Source organism: Panicum virgatum, chromosome 5N, assembly GCF_016808335.1.
Source record: "Panicum virgatum strain AP13 chromosome 5N, P.virgatum_v5, whole genome shotgun sequence".
Classification (NCBI taxonomy): Eukaryota; Viridiplantae; Streptophyta; class Magnoliopsida; order Poales; family Poaceae; genus Panicum; species Panicum virgatum.
The window spans coordinates 54954302-54978826 of NC_053149.1; the positions used below are offsets into that span (position 1 = coordinate 54954302).

Below are 24525 nucleotides of genomic sequence, written 5' to 3' on the forward strand. Positions count from 1 at the left end.
TGGGGGTCGGATCCTTATATAAGGGGGTACCCCGGTCGCCCGAGGGGGGGGGCGACAGGCCCCCCTGCCGCGCCCGTGGGCGGGGCCCAGTGGTCGCCCGAGGGGGGCGACAGGTCCCTTTTTTTCCAGAGATCTCGTTGCAAATTTGAAGAAAAAAAATTACACTTCGGGCATATCGCCCTATGGGGGGCGACCGGGGGTATTTTTGAAATATTTCAAAACGGACATATATTTTTGAATTTTTTTTTAAATATAAAAAAGAAAAAATCGATTTTCGATGAGTGTGTTGTGTGGCCGAATTTATGGTGTTTGGGCCGCGTTGCAAGTGGTGCCTTGGGTGTGTGCGGCACGAAAGAAGAGCACGGGCCGAAAACAGGAGGCCTCGTACACGGAGTTCACCTTTGGCAGTTTGGGTCAGGCCTGGGGTGGGATTAGGATCCTGTATATTTAAAGTAAGTTTATGGAAACGGCACGCAAGCGGGGATAGCTCAGTTGGGAGAGCGTCAGACTGAAGATCTGAAGGTCGCGTGTTCGATCCACGCTCACCGCATTTTTAATGATAACTTATAAATTTTTGCTACTTCTTTTGCTATTTGGCCTGCAAACGTGCTTTTTCGCTTGCTGAAATGAAACGATTTAGTTTTGTTACTCACGGCCGTAGGATTCGCCTTATTACTAGCAATTGCAGGAACATCGCTTTTGCCGTTTTCCCTTCTGCTAGGCTAGGGTAGAAGAATTCTGTGACTTCACTGTTCAACCGTCATGGCTTCAGCGCTCCATCCCCACATCATTTGTATTGATCGCCATAGCTTTGATGGACCTTTTCCCCTTTCCAAATCCATCTCTGTCTGTCGTTAACTACTCGCCATCAGTGTCCAAATGCAAGTATGCAGCTCACAACCACCACTTCGCCTCCAATCCCCATCAGGCGGGGAATATTGTTCCAGGTTTCTCCACCCGATGCTCTTTTGTCGCTTAATTAGCTAGTTATCGGAGCGCATATAGATAACCAAGCAATTAATTTATCGGAGCCGTTGAATCCGTCAGAGACACATGCTCCAACGAGCTTGCAGTATCGCCTGGACGGCTGGACCCCCTCTTCTTTTTTCTACAAACGACAAGCTCGGAAGATTCGGCGCGTGATGCCTCAGGATGGGCATTTGGCTTCCCCTGCGTCGCGTTCCCCCCATCCCCAGGATCGATCACACCACTGCCACTGGCACCAGCACCACCACAACTTTGGAGAGCTCTTCTTCTCACCCGAAGGCCGAAGTTGTCCTGAAAAAACGGCTCTGAATGCATATCTTCCCGTATTTTATGAAGTCCAAGTCGGGCGAGACGAGAGAGCCGGAGAGGCGTTGACGTACAATCCGATGCGCTGCGACGGTGTTGTGTGAGTGTGACAGGAAAAAAATGACATGCTCTGCCGACATGGATGTGCCACTGATTCCGAGGGAAGCTCCTAGCCTCCTATGCAGTGGGTCGACGTTTACCTCATCTCCTTGTTGGCGGCTAATTGGCGATTGGTGTAGCTCGCTGTCAGTCCTGAGCCTTGTTAGCAGTCAGTTATCGCCCTAACTGAGCCTTGTTAGATGCTATGCTAGTGAGCTCTGCGCCAGCTGAGTCTCCTAAACCTAACAAGTGGCCTGTCGGCGTCGACGCTGACAATGCCTCCGGCCCATCGAAGCCGGCATCTTGGAAGCGCGAGCCTCGTCGCGTTATCGCCCTCGTATAAAAGGGACCGTACCTAATCACCTCCCTGGAACGTGGCAGGCTACGGCACGGTGGTGCGGCGCCAGCAGCAGCAGCGCCGGCATGGAGATGCTGAGCCGAGGCCTGCACGGCATGGCGAGCCCGGACGCCACGCCCTACTTCTCGGGCGCGTCGTCGCGACGGCGCAGCGGCGCCGACGAGGTGGACGACGAGGAGGCGCTGCAGTGGGCCGCCATGGAGCGCCTCCCGTCATTCGAGCGCCTGCGCACGGGCCTCGCGCGGGCGGCGGCGGCGGGGGCCCGCGGGCACGAGGAGGTGGACGTGCGCGCCATGGGGCTCGCGCAGCGCCAGGCGTTCGTGGACCGCGTCTTCCGCGTCGCCGAGGAGGACAACGAGCGCTTCCTCAAGAAGCTCCGCGCCCGCATCGACCGCGCGGGGATCCAGATCCCCACGGCCGAGGTGCGGTTCCGGGGCCTCAGCGTGGAGGCCGAGTGCCACGTCGGGACGCGCGCGCTGCCGACGCTGGCGAACGCGGCGCTGGACACGGCCGAGTCGCTGCTGGGACGGCTCGGGGTCAACCTCGGCGGCAAGCGGAGGCCGCTCCGCATCCTCAAGGACGTCTCCGGCGTCGTGCGCCCGTCCAGGATGACGCTCCTGCTCGGCCCGCCGTCGTCCGGCAAGACGACGCTCCTGCTGGCACTCGCCGGCAAACTGGACCCCAGCCTCGAGGTCTCTGTTCTGACGAACCTGATGTCGTCGTTCGCTCGGCTATGGCTAATGGCTTGCTCCTCCTGATTGCGCGGAGCGGTGCAGGTGAGCGGGGAGGTGACGTACAACGGGTACGGGCTGGACGAGTTCGTGCCGCAGAAGACGGCGGCGTACATCAGCCAGAACGACGTCCACGACGGCGAGATGACCGTCAAGGAGGTCCTCGACTTCTCCGCGAGGTGCCAGGGCGTGGGCCAGAGATACGGTGAGCCGACAGACCTCAAACGTCGTCTCGTCACTGGTTCTTCTGATGCTGCGAACATGGCACTGAAAATTGTTCGCTCGTCGGCAGAGCTGCTCCAGGAGCTGGCGAAGAAGGAGAGGCAGCAGGGGATCTATCCCGACCCGGAGGTCGACCTGTTCATGAAGGTGTGCGCAGTGGCGGATCCAAGATTTGTCTTTTGGGGGGCTCATCTCCCTTCTTCTTCCTCCAGCCCCCCTTTCTTCTTCCTCCCTCCTTTCTTTCTCTTCTTCTCCCTCCTTCTTACCTCTATTTTCCATGGTGTTTTGGGGAGTAGGGGGGCTGGAGCCCCCTCAGCCCCCCCTTAGATCCGCCCCTGGGTGTGCGTCCATTCCTGGTTCCTGGACCAGCACATGAACATAGAGTATAGGTGGAGTGCATTTTTAACTTTGTCTTCCACGGACAATTCTTCATTTCTTTTGGAAAATGATGATTTGCAGGCCACTTCAGTTCATGGAGCCACTCTGCAGACGGACTACATTCTCAGGGTAAATCACCAAAAGCAAATCTAAAGCGCCATTTCTTTATTTTTCTTCAACGATTAAACTGCAAATATATTTATGCCCGGCATCAGTTGTCATGAAAAAAATCTTATCGTAATTTTTTAGAAAATAAGAAAAGAATAAGAAAAGTTCTAGGGGAAAACACAAAAACCATATACTTTATTTGGGCCCCTATACTTGGGCCTGGAACAGCCCTTGTTCGGCCCGGAAAGCCGACTCAAGCGTCCGCTATGCCCAACAAGGCAACAAGCCCAGCAAGTAGTGAAGTACTCCTAGACTAGCAAGAGCAGCTGCTGGCTTCATAAAAAAATAAAAAGAAGAAGAAGCTTGCAGTTGCAGTCGTTGTTGCCTCGTAGGCGAGGCGTTTGCTTGTTTGCCGCGCCGAGAAGACGGGGAATCGCATGCGTATCCGCGATTCCGTGTTCCTGGTTTCCCTCGCAAAAATTTCGACGCATTCGGCGATGTCCACGGTTGTGATGCCGCCGCCGGTGGGTGCAGATCCTCGGGCTGGACATGTGCGCGGACGTCATCGTCGGCAACGAGATGATGCGCGGCATCTCCGGCGGCCAGAAGAAGCGCCTCACCACAGGTACCCGCCTCCCCTAGTCCCCTTCACACGCCTGAATTTCGTCCCCCTCCTGAATCCTGGATCCTGATCGCATTGCCCTTTGCTGCTGGAACGGCGCGTGTCTGGTTTCAGCGGAGATGCTGGTCGGCCCGACCAAGGTGCTGTTCATGGACGAGATCTCCACGGGCCTCGACAGCTCCACCACCTTCCAGATCGTCAAGTGCATTCAGCAGATCGTCCACCTGGGCGAGGCCACCGTCCTGGTGTCGCTGCTCCAGCCGGCGCCGGAGGTCTTCGAGCTCTTCGACGACGTCATGCTGCTGTCCGAGGGTCAGATCGTCTACCAGGGGCCCCGGGAGTACGTGCTCGAGTTCTTCGAGAGCTGTGGGTTCCGCTGCCCGCAGAGGAAAGGTGTCGCTGATTTCTTGCAGGAGGTTTGTTAATTACTTCGTCGCATAAAACTTCAATTCCTCGAAGACATGTTCCAACGTAGTAAAACTGTACAAATGAAACATCTAGAGTATATAGCTTCTTAACACATTTACTTTACTCTTTAGTGTTAGCAGGAAAGCAACTTCTTAGAGTTTGTAATGGTTCTTCATACATCTATTTTACCTTTTTGGCCAACCAATATAAATGGCACTCCCTCTCTTAAACAAACATATGCTGCTTTAGAAAGTTTGTTGTCAAACTTCTACAGATTCTGACCACTTAATCAATAATAGGAAAGAAATATTTGAATTGGTCATGCAAAAATAGTACCAGTAATTTTTAATGAAAAAGTCAACTTCATGCTATGATGATTTTTTTCATTCTTTTGACCAACATATTCGTATAAAAATTTAAAGTTGGAGAGTGTTTGATTATTCAAAATATCATATATATTCCTTAGAGGGGTGTAGTAGGCGCAAAGCAGTTAGCATATTGTTCTGATGGGTGTTGTTTTTGAACAGGTTACATCAAAGAAAGATCAAGAGCAGTACTGGATACAGAACGAAAAACCATATCACTATGTGTCAGTACCTGACTTTGTTTCCAAGTTCAAGAAGTTTCATATGGGGAAGAGCCTCAAAAAGCAACTTTCAGTTCCTTTCCACAAGAGAAAGATACACAAATCTGCTTTGGTATTCTCTGAGCAGTCTGTTCCTACTCTGGAGCTTCTCAAAACCTCATGGTCCAAGGAATGGCTTCTCATGAAGAGAAACTCGTTTATCTATGTTTTTAAAACCGTTCAGGTACCTAATAGCCAGGCCGTATCTAGCTTGTCTCCCTTCAATGCAATCTTACATGTTTGTGTAGGCATTGTAGGGTACTTAATGGGGTTATAATTCTTTATCTGATCGTATTCTTTTCTTTTGAAGGGAACCCTGATTGCATTAGTAGCATCTACGGTATTCTTGCGAACACAAATGCATACAAGAAATGAGGAAGATGGACAAGTCTACATAGGAGCACTTGTTTATGTCATGATAGTTAACATGTTCAATGGTTTTGCTGAGTCAGCTGTTATTTTGGCACGGCTCCCTGTTCTTTTCAGACATAGGGACTTCTTGTTCTATCGACCATGGGCTTTTACACTTCCAAATATTCTACTGAGAGTCCCTGCCTCCCTGTTCGAATCGATAGTCTGGGTAGCTATAACATATTACACCATCGGTTTTGCCCCTGAAGCTAGCCGGTGCGCACTCTCTCCAACAAAAATTGTATATAGTTAAAAACTTTACATTTACTCTCTGACTGTACCAGTAACATATTCATCTTGCTGCAGGTTCTTCAAACATCTGATTGCCATCTTCTTTATCCAGCAGATGGCTGCAGGACTCTTCAGGCTTGTCTCTGGCATGTGCAGAACGGTTGTCATAACTAATACAGCAGGATCACTTGCAGTCCTTTTCATGTTTGTACTGGGAGGATTCATCCTACCAAAAGGTAATCATCCATCATTTCCTATTTCCATTGTTCCTGGCTATATCTGGATTCTGGACATTGTTTCATTGTTTTCCTTGGTGATGTGGTCATACGATGTGAGAAATTATTGATTATCTGCATATGAGGGGTTTGAAACCCACAGTTGAGGGCTCAAAAAAAAATCTCAGCATAAATAATAGGAACTGAGGAGTCTTAAATCAGTAATGATTTTTTATTTTCTAAAAAAGTTAACAAAGTACATTATGGCTCAAAGACTTGGTTTCTTTATTGATAAATCTTTTGTGATCACTTCAGTGCTGAGTCTTATTTTTGAAGCTGACATAACTGCTGCTCATTGTTACAGATGCAATTTCAAAATGGCTGATATGGGGTTATTATTGTTCACCTCTAACATATGCATACATTGCTCTTGCGGCTAATGAGATGCATTCTCCAAGGTGGATGGACAAATTTGTAAGTTTAACACTTGATCATATTAGTGTTGTGTTCTCTCCTGAGAACAATTTTCTTGATCTTCTTGTTATGAATCAACAGGCACCTGATGGTAGGAGATTGGGAGTGGCAGTTCTAGAAAACGCAGGTATCTTCACCAACAAGGAATGGTACTGGATTGCAACTGGTGCACTTCTAGGGTTCAGTATTCTGTTCAATGTGTTATTCACACTGTCACTTATGTACCTAAATCGTAAGTATCTACTCTTTACACATAAAGAATATGTTAAGGCATGCATTAGGCAACTCCTTTATTTTCTTAATCAAGCAATTTTTCTTGTCTATGATAAATAAATAGTTTCATTGTGTAATAACTTCTTCTTTGATATTGGCATCATACTTATTTTTTGCTCCTTGGATTAGCTGTCGGAAAACCACAGGCAATCTTGCCTGAAGAAACTGATACAAGTATAGAGAACACTCAGGAAGGAAAGGAGATGTCAGATATAACACAGAGAAGTAAAGTCCCAACACCAGAACCTTTATCCCCAAACTCAATTATCACATGTAAGTTTGTTTCTGTTTGTTTTACTTGCATTCTTCCCTCGTGTTTGGAAAAAGGGTATGTTACTTTACCTTGAATCCCCATTCTAATGATGTTCTTTTATTGTTTCTAGTGGATAAGGTGCTCGAACAATTACGTGGCCAATCCCAGAGTACTTCTGATAGGTCACACAGAAATGCTTCTGTAAGAATTTCTCCAGGGAGAGGGATGATTCTTCCTTTCGAACCCCTCTCCATGTCCTTCAGTGAGATAAATTACTACGTTGACATGCCTGCAGTATGTTGCCTGTCCATATATTTCTTTTTCCAAGCTGCATTCCCATGTATTGCCCATTATTATATCAATGACCAATAGCTTTCTATATAATCAAATACTCCCTCCAATTGCAAATGTAACTTCATTTCACGAATATAAAGAAAAACAAAAAAGGAATTCCATTGAATTACGATATGTGTTGGGTTATGTAGACCACATTTAATCTGGGAAAGTTGATCTGAGTAAGAATAACCATTTTGCATAGGTGGCGTTTTATCAGGTAACACATGGATCCACATTAGGTGTGTAGAGACTAGAGACTTTGTTATGTAACTATGTGAGTTAACATATCTTCTACAAAAACTCTTGATTATTTTTCAAGAACTTGGAATGGGCGTATTCCATGACACTCAATTATGCTGATGCATATCTTCCCAAACGTGATATGTAAGGAGTTAGGGAACATTTTTTTTGTGCATTGTGGTGGTTATCCCATAACCTGTAATCTCATCCGCAAGCTGTGTATATGGCAGGAGATGAAGAGCCAAGGAGTAACTGCTGATAAGCTTCAGCTGTTGTCAGGGATATCTGGGGCTTTTCGACCTGGTGTTCTTACTGCCCTTATGGGTGTGAGTGGATCTGGAAAGACTACTCTCATGGATGTGTTATCTGGAAGGAAGACTGGTGGATATATTGAAGGAGAAATATATATATCTGGTTACCCTAAGAACCAAGCAACATTTGCAAGAATATCAGGGTACTGTGAGCAAAATGACATCCACTCTCCGCAGATCACTATAAGGGAGTCCTTACTCTTTTCTGCTTTCCTGCGTCTTCCTAATGAGGTCACGAATCAAGAAAAGAAGGTACATTCTTGTTATACTAAACTGTTTTTTTAAGGACAGCGAAAGCTTTTGCTTTGCCATGATATTGTTAGAAGAAGAAAAGTGGCCCAGTTTATAAGGAAAACAATGCCAAAAAAAAATACAACTAGGGGTGTACAACTGAAGTGTTTGATGGTTATTTTCTTGATAGTTTTTTTAGGCGAATTAAGTCGATTAAATTGTATTTACATCTGTGTAGATATTCGTGGATGAAGTTATGGAACTGGTTGAGCTTAATGGTCTCAAGGATGCTATTGTGGGTCTCCCTGGTGTGAATGGGCTCTCAACAGAACAAAGAAAGAGATTAACAATTGCTGTAGAGCTTGTGGCAAACCCGTCAATTATCTTCATGGACGAGCCAACTTCAGGTCTTGATGCAAGGGCTGCTGCAATTGTTATGAGAACTGTTCGGAACACTGTTAATACTGGAAGAACCGTTGTGTGCACTATCCATCAACCAAGTATTGACATTTTTGAAGCTTTCGATGAGGTAATGCATTGCAACTTGTGGAGACATTCTTCTTCTTCTGTATGTACGTACGTATATTTTTTGTGTTTTAATCTTTGTTTGTCACCATGCAGCTGCTTTTAATGAAAAGAGGAGGCCAGATCATATTCTCTGGGCCATTGGGTAGGAACTCGCATAAAGTTGTTGAATACTTTGAGGTGTGTGATCTATATTGAAACTACTTCCAGTTATTACGTAGTTTGAGTTTCCTGTCATCTTGTGATACCTTGCAATAGATTCTGCAATAATAAGGATACATTTGATCATTCTCTAATCAAAACTCTTTCTTTGTTGTCTTTAAAGTCTGATTATCCTTTTGACCTTGTTCCAAACCAGGCAATTCATGGAGTCCCTAAGATCAAAGAAGGGTGCAACCCTGCTACATGGATGTTGGATGTAAGCTCAGCTGCTACAGAGGTTCAGTTGAAGATTGATTTTGCGGAACATTACAAGTCATCAACTCTGTATCAGTAAGTGCAGTACCATTTTTACTTCTTAATTTGAATATGTCTGGCCCACTCTTAAATTTTAAAAGCAAGAACGTGTAGGAGAAACCACATATCATTGATTTTATGAACATTGGGACTTGAACCCGACTTAAAACTACCACAGCCTTGTGCGCATCCACCAGCTTCGTGGATGTCCTCTATTGCAGTAGTGCATCCATCAGTAGTGCTGGCGGCATTGCATCATCGACATGAGCTCCTTAGAGATTTGTGGTGATACACTGCAATTCATGCTTGAATGGACCTGCCTCTTCCTGCTGTTTTGAGTATCCAGGTGTTTTATGTGTCCTCTTTGTTCTATGGCTGACTATTTTCAGGCGGAACAAAGCATTAGTTAAAGAGCTGAGCAAGCCACTTCCTGGTTCCAGCGATCTCTACTTCCCCACTCAATACTCGCGGAGCACCTTTGATCAGTTCAAGTGTTGCCTCTGGAAGCAATGGTTGACTTACTGGAGAAGCCCAGACTACAACCTTGTCAGAATGTTCTTTGCATTATTTACTGCCTTACTGCTGGGGATTATATTCTGGAGGGTTGGTCGTAAGATGTATGTTCTTACTCTGCTAAGTTGTTAAATTTTTCTTTGCATGTCATTTATTTTGTCGCAAATGTGTATTACAGGATCCTTAACTGTGTGTTATTGGCTGCAGAAAGAGTTCAACAGATCTTTTGATCATCATTGGATCAATGTATTTTGCTGTCGCATTTGTTGGTTTTGAAAATTGTGTAACTGCTCAACCGGTTATTGCTGTGGAGAGGACTGTCTTTTACAGAGAGCGTGCAGCCGGAATGTACTCAGCTATACCCTATGCTCTCTCACAGGTCAGTTCTATGACTAGCATTCAAGTGAACCAAAACACTCATTATAGGTGGTTCCAAGTATGATATACATTGTTAAAATGTGGTGTAAAGGAGAAACAAAATAATTTGAAATGATGCTCAAGTCTGATAGCATTTGAAAGATTAATCGGTTCTTTTCTTTGTTCAGGTTGTTGTGGAGATACCATATGTGTTCGTCGAGACTGTCATATATAGTCTTATTGTGTACTCAATGATGTCTTTCCAGTGGACACCAGCAAAATTCTTCTGGTTCTTCTACATTTCATTCCTCACCTTCCTCTATTTCACTTACTATGGTATGATGAGTGTCGCCATAACACCGAACCCTCAGCTTGCTTCCATATTTGCCGCTGCCTTCTACTCTCTCTTTAATCTCTTCTCAGGGTTCATCATCCCAAGAACGGTAGGTCACTGCTTTGCTTTCTTAAACTAACTTTCAAGGACTATAAGGCCACCGTGCACTGAATCTATGTGAATTAACTCAAATACTGTCGTGTTCAGAAAATCCCAAAATGGTGGATATGGTACTACTGGATTTGTCCGGTGGCATGGACGGTTTATGGACTGATTGTTTCTCAGTATGGTGATGTGGAGGATTTTATCAAGGTGCCTGGCCAACCCGATAAGCAAGTCAGGACTTTCATCAAGGACTACTTCGGCTATGACCCAGACTTCATGGGTGTAGTAGCAGGAGTGCTGACTGGCTTTACTGTCCTCTTTGCTTTTACATATGTTTACTGCATAAAGAGATTTAATTTCCTACAGAGGTAGAAGCATAAGCTTCAGTTTGCCATGTACATTGAGGGTGTGTTCAATAAAAAAGGATATCTAGGTTGCTATTTACTTGTAAGCTCTGGGACAGGTTGCATCGAGTCATATGTTGGCGTGCTTAGTACCCGTGGCTGATGCCATGAACTAATACACGACAAACTCCATTTTTGTGTACCATTTACGTTACCAAGAAAAGGATAAATTAGAGTGTTTGAATGTCAGCATCAGAAGCCCGTCTAGCTCAGTCGGTAGAGCGCAAGGCTCTTAACCTTGTGGTCGTGGGTTCGAGCCCCACGGTGGGCGTGGTTTTTACATTTTTTTTTCGTTTGCTCATACTTGCATTCTTTCTTCCTTTCTTTTTTACTAAACTTAGTGCTCTTCCTGCTTACACGTCCCTTCCTTGATCTCTTTTCGTTTGCTCATACTTGCATTCTTCTTTCTTCCTTTCTTTTTTACTAAACTTAGTGCTCTTCCTGCTTACACGTCCCTTCCTTGATCTCTTTATGAAAATGGTGGATTATCCCAGCAATCCTGCTCGACGCTTTCGGCTTTCCACCATGAAGACAACAAAAGGACAGCTGCGATCTATCTTTTCTCCATTTGAAACGCACTCATCGTGAGGAATATCATTTCTGGTTACACCGTCTGATGCTCCCTTGTCGCTTAACCAGGCACGTACATAACCAAGTTTTTATTTTAATCGAAAAATTGTTGAATTCTTAGCAGAGAATGCTCCCGTAAGCCTGGATTATTCTTTTTTATTGGGCGGGACCTGGGAACCGACAAGCAGGTCGTTGCTCGGTGATGCCAACAAGGCAGCAAGTTACAACTAGAATCTCAACATTTGGCTTCCCTGGGCTTGTTGGTTCCATCAAAGAATCTCAACGCAAGGAAAGCAAGTATATTAGAACTTTAAATTCATAAGGTGATATGTTTGTGTTAGACGCCGAGAGATTAAGACTCTGTTTGGTTCATGAGACTTTTGTATAAGTCCCTAGGACTTATGGGGCTAAAGAACCAAACATGAGGGATTTTTTTGAAGCTAAAAGTAGGTTAGGGCTAAAGAATGAGAAGTCCCTCTTGAGGAGCTTTTTGGGATTTTTAGCCTACAATTCCACCATACCCCCATGGTCCCCCCTCCTCTAGCTCCACCATGACTGGCTGCATGCATGCAGAATAGGGGTAGTATGGTACTTTGTTCACTTCATTTAATGACCTTTAGTCCCTCTAATCCATGGAACCAAATGGACAGACAGGCAAGAGACACAAGGGATCACACGAACCAATTCGAGTGGTATGAATCGAACAAGTTTTGCCATGGTATGGGCGTATGGCGATGGCACAAGTAATAAGAAATATCATATTATGGTGACAAGTCTAAATATATATTAATTAAATTAAAACAAAGGTAGATATCGAAAACGTAATTTACGTTGCGGCATGAACCTAATTTCCGCGAAGCCCTTCGTCGGCGCGTCAAGCCCAGCCCAACAAGGTAACCACCTCTCGGATTTCTGCCATGGAAGAGCAGTTACCTGCAGTTGCAGTCAACCCTAAAAAAAAAATGCAGTTGCAGTCGGTCGTTTGCCACGGAGAAGACGGGGATGCACTCGGTCGGAGATGCCGGCATTCGCGAGTGCGGATCCTCGGGCTGGGCATCTGCGCGGACGTCATCGTCGGCAAAGAGCTGAGCAGAGCTGCTGCGCGGCATCTCCGGCGGCCAGAAGAAGCGCCTGCGCCTCGCCACAGGTTCGCGCGCGCTTCGCTCCCCTCTTCCCTGCGCTTCGATCTGCCGTGCTTCCGATCGCATTCGCTCCGGGGTTTGGTTTTCAGGGGAGGGAGATGCTGGTCGGCCCGACCAAGTTGTTGCTCGTAGACGAGATCTCCACGGGCCTCGACAGCTCCGCAACCTTCCGGATCCTCAAGTGCATCCAGCAGATCCTCCACCTGGTCGAGGCCACCGCCGTGGCATCCGAGGGGCAGGTCGTGTACAGGCAACCAAATCCTCGTTGAATTGGATTTTTCCATTCGAGTGCTCTAGTTCCCCACTTCTTCTTGGAGAGGTGTGGGTTCTGGTGCCCGGAGGGGAGTGGCGGAAAGGTGCGCCTGATTTCCTGGAGAGAAGGTCGTTTTATGAAGCTCAAATTCCTAGTAGTTGAATTGAATTTTAGAGAGAGCGTGCAGCAGGAGTGTACTCAGTTGTACTTGTACCCTCGCATCGCAGCCAGGTCAGGCAATTCAACAGAACGTTTTTTTCGAAAGACCCAATTCGCAGATCATCGCAAAGTTTACAATGAGAATAGTTAGGTTGCATGAGTCATCTATCACCACAGGTCTGGTATCTATCAGATGCCGAAGCAAGAAACAACAACAACGCAGAGTCGCAGATACTCGGCAGAACCAGCAGGCACGAACACTGTCTACATTCTCTCAATTTGAGAAGTCTAGAAAACTGTAAGAAGCCCGTCTAGCTCAGTCGGTAGAGCGCAAGGCTCTTAACCTTGTGGTCGTGGGTTCGAGCCCCACGGTGGGCGGTTTTCCTTTTGTTTTTGTAACGTTTTCTTTGTACAGGGCTGTACATCTTCTTTTACAGAAGAAAATGGAAATAACAGTGTCAACCCCAAATGCCTTCTCATTTTACTGCTCTTTACCATGGCAAACAGTGGTGATGGTTTGTGCCTCTCTTTCTTTCTTGAAACTTGCAGGCAGAACGTAATTCATACCGTGCTGTGTGGATATGAATGAACTTCAGCAATAAGCGTTTCTTTTACAGAAGAAAATGGAAATAACAGTGTCAACCCCAAATGCCTTCTCATTTTACTGCTCTTTACCATGGCAAAACAGTGGTGATGGTTTGTGCCTCTCTTTCTTTCTTGAAACTTGCAGGCAGAACGTAATTCATACCGTGCTGTGTGGATATGAATGAACTTCAGCAATAAGCGTTTCTTCTCACGCTATGTTTCTATGCACGCTGGATTGGGTAGAAAGTGAGGGACCGAAAAGGCGATCAGAGAGGGGTTGAATGAGAACCGATTAAAATTTATCGCAATCGGAAAGATCGGCTTAGTTCCGAAGTACACGCCCAACCCTAAAGTCGTAGGCACAGTGTGGAGTAGCTATGGTGGAGCTACACCAACACAAGAAAGTCCTAGGAACAAATAAAATCCAACGCGGAAGCAATCACCGAAAAACAGCACAAGAACCAGCACGGTATAACTCACTGGTTGATCCGACGCACAGTTTTGAACAGCGTCGGTTCAACCGATGAGCAGAGCCGGCAGCAGAGAGAAATGAGCACCGGTTGATCCGCGCGTGGAGATCGACACGGCGTCGGTTCAACCGGTGTTAGCACACACCGGATAATCCGACAAAATCTAATCCAATCGCCGGTGTTGTTGTCCAGAGGGACTGCAAAAACACTTAGTGGTCACCGGTTTAACCGACGTTAAGAAAAGCCTATACGCCGGTGCAACGGGCCAAACAGCAAAACACTAGCAGCTGAAAAACCTACTCACCGGTTGATCCGACGCATCATCTTACAAGCGTCGGTTTAACCGGTGATAGGAGAAAATCTGACTGTGCCCAGAAACGATTTTTCAGTTCGCGACTTTTGAAAAACTTGATGATTGATGGATCAAATCAAGTCCAAAGGGGCTCAAATTTTGGGAGGATGAAGATGATGACTTCAAGAGCACATCTCCAAAAGATCTCAACGAAAGTCCTCACGGATTAAGAGGAATCGACGAGAATTGGAGCAAAAGCGGGGTTTTCTCTGGAAACGCGAAAGGCACAAGAACTCCGATCCTGAAGGGCTCGTGATTCCTAGAGGTTTTGCACTAGCCAAGATGGATTAGAATCACTTCAAAGAGCTCAAAGAACCACCACGATCTCATGCACAAAAAGAATCAAAGCGGAATCAAAATTCAACGCAAACAAGGGTGCACGGAGTATTGAATCGATTCGAAATCGAAAAGCCCCGAGGGCACAAGGAGAATAGGGCCTCCTTTCCCAATCGAATTCAATACATGGTCTCAAAAATCCATCTCCATAATCCTACCCTAGAGAGGAGAAGAGAGGAAGAACAGAGAGGAGGAGAGAGGGGCGACGTGAGGAGGAGCGGCTGCTGTCTGTGCGCTAGGCAAAAAGGAGAGAGAGAGGGGAGAGGGGCTGAGGGGGTATTTAACCTCAACAACTCTCAACCCAAAAGACCAAACTACCCCTAGAGCTGAAAATAAACTAGAAGGCCCATAGGGGCAAAACCGGAAAAGATACATGGACTCATCCGACGGCCGATGTTCTTTCTTCGAATCGAAGTCTTCTCCGCGATGCCGCCACGTAGATAAAGATCCGGTCCGCGGTTTTGGAGGGTCCGCGAAACACGTTGAGGTGGCCGGTTTTGAGAAAGCCGCCAAAACTCCACGCGCGGGAAGATTCCCGTCTCCGCGCCGTGGCCATAGACGCCGTTCCCACCTCGGCCTCCTGACAGCCCTAGACGCCGCCCGACGCCCGTCACCTCCTCGCCCGCAGCGAGGCCCTAGACGTTGTCGACGCCCGTCCCTCCGTCAGTCCCGAGACCGACGCCCGTACCTCCACGATTTGGCGTCTTCAACCGCCGTCCGCCTGCTTGGTTTTGTGGCGCAAACCAAGAAACCCGTCTTCCGTCGCCGCTTGCGCCCTCGATCCAGGAGTGGACGCCACAGCTGCCGCCCGGCCCGAGCTCCGATCCCGGCTGCCCTTCACCACCGTCCACCGCACGGTCCATCGGCCACAGTACCTCCACGGCAGCTCTCCGTCGACACTTGACGCACGTCTACCTGCAACCAAAGACCAAACGCACGATCACACCGCACAGTTGACAATTCACTCATCACAAGCAGGATAGAGTACTCAACATTTCTCTGAAAGGAACACATGCCAGTAGGCATATGCACAATACATCCGAACGATACGGCATTTACACCTCACGACAGCCACGTCATAGTTGTGTTCAGTACATCCCCTGCGAAAAAAGGAGATCAAGACGGCACCAAAAAGGACATGCATGCACAATTTATTATGGTCGGAGAAGCAACCCCAAGCATCCCGTCTCCAGTTCTCCACGACGCTGCCAGCTCTGCCATTGGACACGGGCCGCTTTAGACACCTTAGCGACGCCGACGCCGACGCCGGCCGTTCTCTCTTGGCCGGCGCTGGCAGTCATCAGTAAACTAACTTTCGTACCAACCATCTACCCTGCCGGACACTTGGACGTACGTGCCAGCCGTCCACGGCGTCGTACTCATAAAAGGACCGGTCGAGCTCGAGCTCACTCCACCTCTCATCTCCCAGCCGTCGCGCCGCCACTCGCCGCGCGGCCGCATCCATCCGATCCATGGACGGGGCTTCGGCGGGCGCGTGGCGCGGCACGGTGCGCGCCGTGGCATCGGGGCCAGCGCCCGGCGCGGCGTGGGAGCTGCTGGGGGACTTCTTCTCCCTGGACCGGTGGGTCTCCACGGTGCGGACATGCCGGCGCGTGGAGGGGGGCGACGAGGAGGGGCGCGTGCGCTACTGCGAGGGCCCAGTGAACATGGCCGCGGCGGCGGGGGTTGGGGCGGGGGCGGGGGAGGCCGCCGTGGCGGGGTGGTCCAAGGAGCGGCTCCTGGAGATGGACCACGCGGGGCGGCGGTACAGCTACGAGGTGGTGGCGAGCAACAAGGGGTTCGGCAGGTACCGCGCCGCCCTGCGGGTGGAGGACGACCCGGCCGGGTGCGCCGTCGCGTGGTCGTTCGAGGCCGACCCCGTGGAAGGGTGGACGCAGGAGGGGTTCGTCCGGTTCCTGGAGGAGCTCGCGCGTGGCGTCGCCCGCCGGCTCGAGGAGGAGATCAACGTGCCCAAGGGCGATGGGGCGTAGCTCGGATTGGCTTCGTGGCCGTGGCCCGTGGGTGTTCAGTGTTCTACTGTTTTCACAGAGTGTTGTGTTGGGATCGCCATTCTGTGCAGGTTTGGTTTGTCATGGAGGCTGAATCAAATGAGTACCAGATTGGCACACAATGACAAGTAATGGCTTCCTTTTTACCGTGTTAAGGGCAGTACCATACGATTTATCTCAGTATACAGGATGGCGACCTTTTTTATGAATCTTGATATAGCTTTAAACTTCCCATGAAATTGTCGCCAAAGCTTCCGTGGAATTCGACATTCAACACGCCCTTGCTCTGCAAACGCAACAAAAAGAAAAAGGAGGCCGGGGAGTAGCACTAGCACGAGCATCAGGTCCAGCCGTCCAGGCAACAAAACGGAGAGTCGGAGACCCTTCCGCCAGAATTCAAATATCCCGATGGTTCTGCCATCCCCGCAGTGACAAAAGTTCCCTGTACGTAGGAACGTGGTACGTGGAATGTGGATCGACAATTTTAAATTTTCGGTTCTTAAGGGGCTATACTTTTTTAGGACGATTGGTTCGAGGTTGGGATCGTTATCCCTAATTAATTGGGACGATGTACTCGGAGGAAGTCGGAATGTAGCTCTGGATCGAGAATCGTGCAGACCCGATATAAAAAAAAATTGTATGAATAACCAGCCCAATAATACAGCCCAACTGACCAAACACTACCAATCTAGCACGCATCACCCACGTGACGCAATCGCGCGATTTTTTTATTTTTATTTTCGTTTTTTACAAAAATATATTTTTGATTTGGAAATTTACAGGAATATACCCTGGCCGCTCCGCTCCCGGGCGGCTAGGACCTGGCCGCCCGGCAGCGGGGCGGCCGGGGCATTTCTGAAAAAAATTGCGCGGAGAAAATTGCGCGCCAGGTCCCTGGGAGCCGGTCTCCCGGCAGCGGGGCGGCCGGCTCTCCCACTCTTATATAAGGTTTGGCTGGTCCCCCTACCCCTCATTTGCATCACTAAAATTCCAGAAACCAAAAAAAAGAGGGAGGGAGGCGAAGCCCAACCGGATTTTCGAGCCGGCGACTGCAGTAATCAAAATTCTTCTACGCTTTACAAATAGATTATGCTGTAATTATTTTTGTTGAAATAGTAGATCAGCAATCAATTTAATTATTGTTAGGAGCGATTAGTGGTACATTTAGGTGCAGTTACTTGTAATGATTAGCGTTGATACAGTACATTTAGTGTTAGATTAAGTATTAGAAAGTACTAGAAAATTGTTAGAGAAGTATTAGAAAGTCTTAAAATTTGGAAGATAATATTTAAAAAAATTAGAAAATGTTAGAAAATTGTAGAAAGTATTTTGTTGAAACAGTAGTTTAGCAATCAGTTTAATTATTATTATGAGTGATTAGTGGTATATTTATGTGTAGTTACTGATAATGATTAGCGTTGATATAGTATATTAGCAATCTGATTGCTCACTTGTGATTGCTAGGGCTCAACACCATGGCATCCTCAGTATCCACCTACATTCCATGGAGTAAGGTGACGGAAACAGTCCCCCAAGGAGTCCAGGTGCCTATGTGTTTTTGCGGATCCTTGTGCAAACTAATGAAATCAAGGGTTTTGGGGGACGACTTTGGCAAAGAGGTTCTTCATGTGCGAGAATTACGAGTACGACCCGCCCAAGCATTACGGCAAGTACCGAGCAAAGGTACTACAAAATACTATCAAAGTTTGTCACTTTCAGATCTAGTAATGACTTCTAACATGATTTGGGGAAAGACTCCACCGCCTCTATGTGATTTCGTGCAGTGGTTAGACACCGAGCAATCTCAGCAGGACAAGGACCACGTGGCGCGTCAAGCAAGGTGGGCTGCACAAAGGTGGCAATGAATGCTGCATGAAGAATAGCTGGAGGAGAAGCGCAATAAAAACCAAGAAGAGATTCAGAAAAAGATTGCAGAAGTGGAACGTCAGAAGGCAGAGGAACGTGAAACTGATAGGGAGAGGAAGCGAGAAAGGGCCCGCCGTGCTAAGGAAGCAGGGTCTGAAACTATTAGGAAGGGAAAATATCTCCGGCGCACTCAGTTAAGCACCACCATGTAATCCCGGAATTTTACATTTCCTAAGGCATGTTAGGTTTACTCCCAACACGAGGTTATCGTGTTGCACATGCCATGCTTTTCATTGTTCAAGTACCTAGTAGTACGAACGCCTTAGACCTCTGCTTTGTAATCGTAGCATTGTTTACAAAACTGTATTGCAAACCGAAAATTTATGATTCGTAAGTACCCTTCTATTTTCAGTACACTACATTCAGTGATCAATATAATTGAACCAACCTACACATTTAGAACTGCAACCAAGAAATCTTACTACACAAATACCTTCGTAATATTACATGATACAATCTGATGCAAATACATATCCATACATAACGAAATGTAATTATCACATATAGGTCGGAATATATATCCATACATCTGGTTCAAATACATATGCACACATAACGAAATCTAGACGCGACTGGCTCCAAAATCCGGAGGCAATCCATCGGTGGGATTTCCAGAAGGTCCAACCTCAGCACCAGCATTATCTTCTTGCATTTTAGGGCACTTCTTGTAAGTGTGACCATCTGCTCCACACAGATTGCATTATTTTTTCTTCTTTCCTGCCTCAGACTCATCCATTCCGTTACGGATACGAAGTGTCTGCCGTCGACCTACCCCTCTCCTAGCATCTGGATTGGGAATGTACATTGGAGAGATATTTGGTGTAGTGAATGATCCCAAACTGCCTATGCCATATATCTCATGGGCCCAAGTGTGCACAACAGTTTCTTTTCTGTAATATTCTGAAACAAAAACCCCAGGATCCAAACCAGATTCTAAACATGCCGTAATGACATGGGAGCATGGTAAGTGAAGAAGCTGTGGCTTCTTGCATCTGAAAAAACCTTGCCTTCCGGCGTTATAAAGCAATCCTGAACGACCCTTTGTCTGCGGACACATTGCCCTGTCCTGTCCTTGCATGAAACCTCAAACCTTTGATCCTTTGTGCCCATGGAGACCACTCTGTGATATTGAGCCTTTTCAATCTTTTCTTTCATGTAGTTGGTGACCCTATTACAAAAAAAATCACTCTTGGATCATTAAGTAAGGCAGCAGCTGCCTGGTACCGCTCTCTGAAGTACCTTGTGCATCCATACATGATGAACTCAACTATGCCAACAAGAAGAAATCCACGAACATGACGCATTACCATATTGTAACACTCTGCGTGGTTGGTTGTCTCGATCCCATATCGACGACCACCAGTGTCGTATAGAATGGACAACTTCTCCTTAGGTGCATCCTTAATCCACTGTGTGAAATGTCCGCCGCCAGAATGTCTCCGGCTGGAGGTTGAGGCATGTTCCTTTAGTAGCTCGGTGCACATGTTATATAGCACCTGCTACAATGCATCAAACTTCCGTTGCTGATTCTGAGTGCACAACCTCTTGAACAAATTTATAAGTTTCTTATTCTTGAAGCGCTCATAAAAGTTTGCACCCATATGCCTTATGCACCACCTACTTACAACATCTGGTCATAGAGGAGATTGTCATCGACTTCCTTCATGTAGTTGCCTTATTGCTGCTAGAAGACCTGCATGTCTGTCACTGATGAGGCAAACATCAGGCCTTCCAGCAACAACGTGAATCTTCACACGTTCAAGGAACCAGTATCAGGTCTCTGTGTTCTCATTCTCAATAAAAGCAAAGGCGATGGAAACCACCTGCTTGTTGCAATCAACTCCAATCGCTGTCAGTATTGTCCCCTTATATCTTCCTGTCAAGAATGTGCCGTCAATACATAGAACAAGAAAACAATACATAAATGCCCTCACACATGCACCAAGTCAGAAGAAAACATGAAGTAGAAACACAGGTCCCCCATCTAAACTCGGTACAATGTAGGTATCAGCCGCGCTTCCAGGATTTCTGTGACAGAACTGCCCAAATTAAACCGGCTTAAGTACTCTAACTATCATTTTAAGTATTAATCAAGCCACCGCGCACTTAAAACGGTGTAATCCGGCAGCCTGCTGGGTTAAGGATCGAAAACACCGGAAGTCTCGCACGAAGACGAGCACAGATGATTACAAGCAGACTAAAGTTCTCAAAATTAAGTTTACCAAGCAAAGTATTACAATTAAGTTTAAATAAAAGTTGTCAGAGTTAAAGGTGCAGCGGAAATTTAGAAAGAAAGTTCAGTTTGAAAACCACAAGATCTACGAAGTCGGGAGGATGTCACATCGAGCCCACCGACGTGAATCCTGGTTAGCTTCCACCAACAATAAATACCTGAAAAATAGGGTAACAACAAACCCTGAGTATACTAATACTCAGCAAGACTTACCCGACTATGGTATATACTTAGCCGACTCCTAGACATGCAGGCTTTTGGCTCTGGGTTTGTTTTGCTGAAAAACTACTAATAGTGGATCCTTACTTTCAATATTTTAGCTCAAATTTATCATACAAATACCAGCTAAGTTTGTCTGAATATCTAGAGCACGCATGGTTGATCATATTATCTTTTTAGAGTACCACAGTCATATCTCATAACCTCAACTTTCCAATCTCATTTCAATCTTTTACTACGATGTGACGCAGTGACCAAGGTTCTCTTAACCGAGAGAGACGGCGAATCGATCTGATTTAACCTTGCAAGATGGACCTAACTCACATGACACGTGCAGCCACGCCGGACCACATATGTCAACCGTTCCCATCATTACCCCGACGTCTGAATCACGCCTGCCAAAACCCGGGTGAAGGGTCCCTCACGACGAACTCCCAGAGAACCCGGAGGCGACATACACTCCAACACCCGTCATCATTCCACTCCCAGAGTAGCAGGTCGCGATTCAAAGTATCGTTGCAAATCAGGTAATTAGCTTACCGGTTTCGACTACCTCCTACTTCAGGCATGTGGTTAGTACTGTTCAAACTCGGTCAGCAGGGCCAACAACGGTACGGTCCTCAATCGACACAGGCGGAGGCTTACTTTCCCTCCATTCCATATCCAAAACCAAAATCATCTCCGCCCGGTCTCCATTTCTCTTTCCTCATTGATTTATTCTCAAGCCACGTTGCCATAAGTAACAGAAACCTATAGCTCGCGAGTGACAGCAATCACTCGACTTCTACCGGATCCGAGTTAAGCATGGCAATACTAACGACACCTGTATACTAGTATAGACTCATAGGTACCTAGAGAGAAACATGCATACTAGGGTTCCATACAACTCCTAAAAACATAAATGCACAAATACTTAAATAAACATTGAATACTCAAATTAGGGGTTATGCTCCGGGGCTTGCCTGGGTTTGACACAAAGTCAGTTAGTTAGCTTGTAGTCTTGCACCGGCTTGACATCATCCCAGTTCAAGCATGCACTCCAGTCGGTCCTTCCGTCTTCTCGATTGGTCCACCCGTGCACCATCTTCTGGCTCGGCTTCAACATTGCCCTCCGGTTCCACGTGTCGCACATTTAGCGTACCTAGATGATATGCAACGATGCAAATGCATGAACATAAAGAAAACAACACACGAGGCATTTCAAAGGCATACAAGATAAACCGAGTCACACCACACCGATTTAAGCACCAAAAGGTGTTTAATTAGATACTACTCAAATCTTCCATAGAAAGATAGCAAAGGACATCAAGTATGGTAGGCAAAGTACGAGAGAGCAACTAAAGACTTTATTTAGCTAACAAGCCAACATAAGCAAGTTTTATAAAAAAACCACCAACTTACTAGCTCTAAATGATTTCACAAGGTTAGCACATGAACAAAACAAGTTGCCGCAATTATCTATGCAGGAAGACATTTCTTAGCAATAACAAAAGAAAAACTATATCTAGGAACCATATAAATGTAAAAAAAACTTGTCATGCAGCAAGAACCTGATAGCACAACTTAATTAGCATGATAAGATACTGATAAAGAGTGTAAAAACAATTTACCAACATTTATTGCTAACATAAAGCATTTATTTTAGCCTAAACAAGACAAACTGAACAAAAATAGATTTACACACATGTGCATAACTTTTGGACATGAAATTTTTACAGTGAACCAAACATGCAAAGAGTAATCTATTTCATAAATTTCATAATTTTATAACTTCCAAAACTGCAGATATTAAATAAACAAGCTAAAACAAGCATTAACCATGATTAAATCAAAACATCACAGAAACATTAAACAACCAGCAGGTTAAATATTTTTCCTAAGTTCTACACGCCAAAAGAAAACTAACCCAACTGATTTTATATTTTTACCATTTTTCTACTATTTACTATGTATTTTCAAAGCTTGCAACTACTTAAACTAACATTTAAATTAGAGCAAAAACTATTTAGAAACTGAATATCAACCTGTAAGGAAAGTTGTAGATCTTATGACAAGGAATCTAACAAATTTTAGTTTGCATTTTTATGAATTTTCTATGATTTACTACTCTTTTTCAAAGTTTCAGCCAATGTATTACAAAAAAACCCTTCGCAGCACTATTCATATGACTCATAGACTTCGCAGAAAACCCCAATTGTTGCCCGAGGTCCCTGGTCGCGATTTGGAACAGAGGAGCGCACGGGGTGCTCGTTTCCGGCGACGATGCTCACCGGCGGCGAGGGGAAAGAGGGGGAAAAGCACGAGGGCGACGAGAGCAACCTGTGCACGTGCTCGGTGTGGGTTGGGATGGCCGGGAAGGGGATCCCCCACGGCGAGCAGCACGCGGCGGCGACGACAAGCCGTGGCGACGGCGCTCCGGAGGCCCTGGGCGGCGGCGAGCGGGCCGGGGAGCTTCACTGCGGCAAGAGGATACGATTTCCGGGGTCGTTTGGAGTTGAGGAGGACCGGAGGTGGGGGCTCCGCTGTGCTGCAGGGGCGGCGGCCATGGCAGACGGCGGCGAGCTCGATTCCGGTGAGCTGGAGGCCGGAGTGGCGGTCGGGGAGCTTCTCCGAGATGAGGCGAAGCTAGTGGGGTGGCTTGCTCGGGCGTAGGAAGGTCGGGGAAGGGTGCTCCGCGGTGAGCTCGGCGGGGTGGCGGCCATGGCGTGCGACCGCGGCGTTCCGGGCGCGCGGGCAGGGGCTCGGCCTGGCTCTAGGAGATGCGAAGCAAATGCGGAGCGAAGCGAGGCGGCCTGGGACGCGAAGAATCGCAGCGGGGCGACGAGCTACGGCCGGCGCGGTGAGCGGCGACACCCCTGCTCGAGCTCAACTCGGCGTGAACGCAAGGAAGAAGAAAAGGACGGGGCGAGAAGCATCCAGGCGCGCGAATGGATAAGAGCGTCACGCACGGAGGGCGAGGATCGCCGCGACGGCCGACGCGTGGAGTCACCGGCGCATCGCCGGTCGCGGGATGGGCTCGCGTACGAGCACAGTAACGCACAGGAGGAGAACAATAACACGTTTGAACGATTTCGACTCGATTTTGACCAGTTGAAACTCCAAATTTCATATAGGAACTTGAAATTTGGTCAAAATAGAAGTTGTAGAGGAAGAGAAAATCTACAACTTTTATTTTGGGCGAAACTTGATTTGGAGCTCGGATTAGGGAGAAAAACAAGATCGAACATAGCTAAGTTGATGAACACTATGCGTGCTTAATTAACTCTAATGACCAAATTAGGATCATGATTAGCAAATTAAGCACAAAATTAATACTGGGGTGTTACAATTTCTCTGCACAATTGCTCATATTCTATTTTGACCAAATTAAAATCTACAACAGTGGATGTGATGTTACAGTGAGTGTGCGCAACAGCAGTTAATCTACATGTATGTGGTGTAACAAATGAACACTCCCAGTGTGTCTTGTACTTGCCATTGTAGGCATGTAATCGCCATGTACAATCGTCATTGACACACTTCACCTCATATTCTTTGCTGCTATACTACACAACTCTGAATTCCTTCATCAACGATATAGCCCAAAGCTTCACAACATCTTTCACAGCTTCAATGCTAGGATACTTTGCCCCCTGCACAACCTCATTCTCTCTGTATTCGTACTCATTACTCCTAATATCCTGTATCACTGGATTTCCAAAACCCTTGTCTCGCCATTCACCTAGCAACGGGTAGTCCTCATCGTCTGATGAGTCCCC

At 46.8% G+C, this 24525-nt stretch overlaps 2 protein-coding genes, 1 long non-coding RNA gene and 3 other non-coding genes across 6 annotated transcripts; all 6 read left to right on the top strand.

Annotated features, from left to right (window-relative positions):
- The first annotated feature begins 477 nt into the window (after nucleotides 1-477).
- On the top strand, nucleotides 478-550 carry TRNAF-GAA. Its single transcript has one exon. It is a non-coding gene; the product is annotated as a tRNA-Phe (tRNA).
- A 1221-nt stretch (nucleotides 551-1771) lies between these two features.
- LOC120675553 (ABC transporter G family member 38-like) lies at nucleotides 1772-10553 on the top strand. Its single transcript, XM_039956751.1, has 21 exons — nucleotides 1772-2442; nucleotides 2527-2686; nucleotides 2774-2850; nucleotides 3163-3210; nucleotides 3724-3814; nucleotides 3926-4227; nucleotides 4747-5028; nucleotides 5155-5471; nucleotides 5562-5722; nucleotides 6066-6175; nucleotides 6257-6407; nucleotides 6578-6721; nucleotides 6832-6995; nucleotides 7508-7840; nucleotides 8058-8348; nucleotides 8441-8524; nucleotides 8703-8836; nucleotides 9190-9417; nucleotides 9521-9692; nucleotides 9859-10113; nucleotides 10212-10553. The coding sequence occupies exons 1-21, from the start codon at nucleotides 1816-1818 to the stop codon at nucleotides 10479-10481; spliced, it is 4401 nt and encodes a 1466-aa protein (XP_039812685.1). The 5' UTR covers nucleotides 1772-1815; the 3' UTR covers nucleotides 10482-10553.
- Nucleotides 10554-10711: 158 nt separating this feature from the next.
- On the top strand, nucleotides 10712-10784 carry TRNAK-CUU. Its single transcript has one exon. It is a non-coding gene; the product is annotated as a tRNA-Lys (tRNA).
- A 1152-nt stretch (nucleotides 10785-11936) lies between these two features.
- On the top strand, nucleotides 11937-13106 carry LOC120676963. The gene is made up of 2 exons (XR_005676051.1): nucleotides 11937-12230; nucleotides 12315-13106. It is a non-coding gene; the product is annotated as an uncharacterized LOC120676963 (long non-coding RNA).
- On the top strand, nucleotides 12943-13015 carry TRNAK-CUU. Its single transcript has one exon. It is a non-coding gene; the product is annotated as a tRNA-Lys (tRNA).
- A 2626-nt stretch (nucleotides 13107-15732) lies between the features above and the next one.
- On the top strand, nucleotides 15733-16598 carry LOC120675903 (lachrymatory-factor synthase-like). Its single transcript, XM_039957111.1, has one exon. The coding sequence runs from the start codon at nucleotides 15853-15855 to the stop codon at nucleotides 16369-16371; it is 519 nt and encodes a 172-aa protein (XP_039813045.1). The 5' UTR covers nucleotides 15733-15852; the 3' UTR covers nucleotides 16372-16598.
- Nucleotides 16599-24525: the final 7927 nt, after the last annotated feature.

Bases quoted from the DNA above. Each gene is read 5' to 3' on its own strand.
- LOC120675903 (XM_039957111.1), top strand. From the start codon at position 15,853: ATGGACGGGGCTTCGGCGGGCGCGTGGCGCGGCACGGTGCGCGCCGTG.
- LOC120675553 (XM_039956751.1), top strand. From the start codon at position 1,816: ATGGAGATGCTGAGCCGAGGCCTGCACGGCATGGCGAGCCCGGACGCC. The intron at 3,211-3,723 runs GTAAATCACCAA...CGGTGGGTGCAG, and splicing joins AGACGGACTACATTCTCAGG to ATCCTCGGGCTGGACATGTG. The intron at 6,408-6,577 runs GTAAGTATCTAC...TCCTTGGATTAG, and splicing joins GTCACTTATGTACCTAAATC to CTGTCGGAAAACCACAGGCA.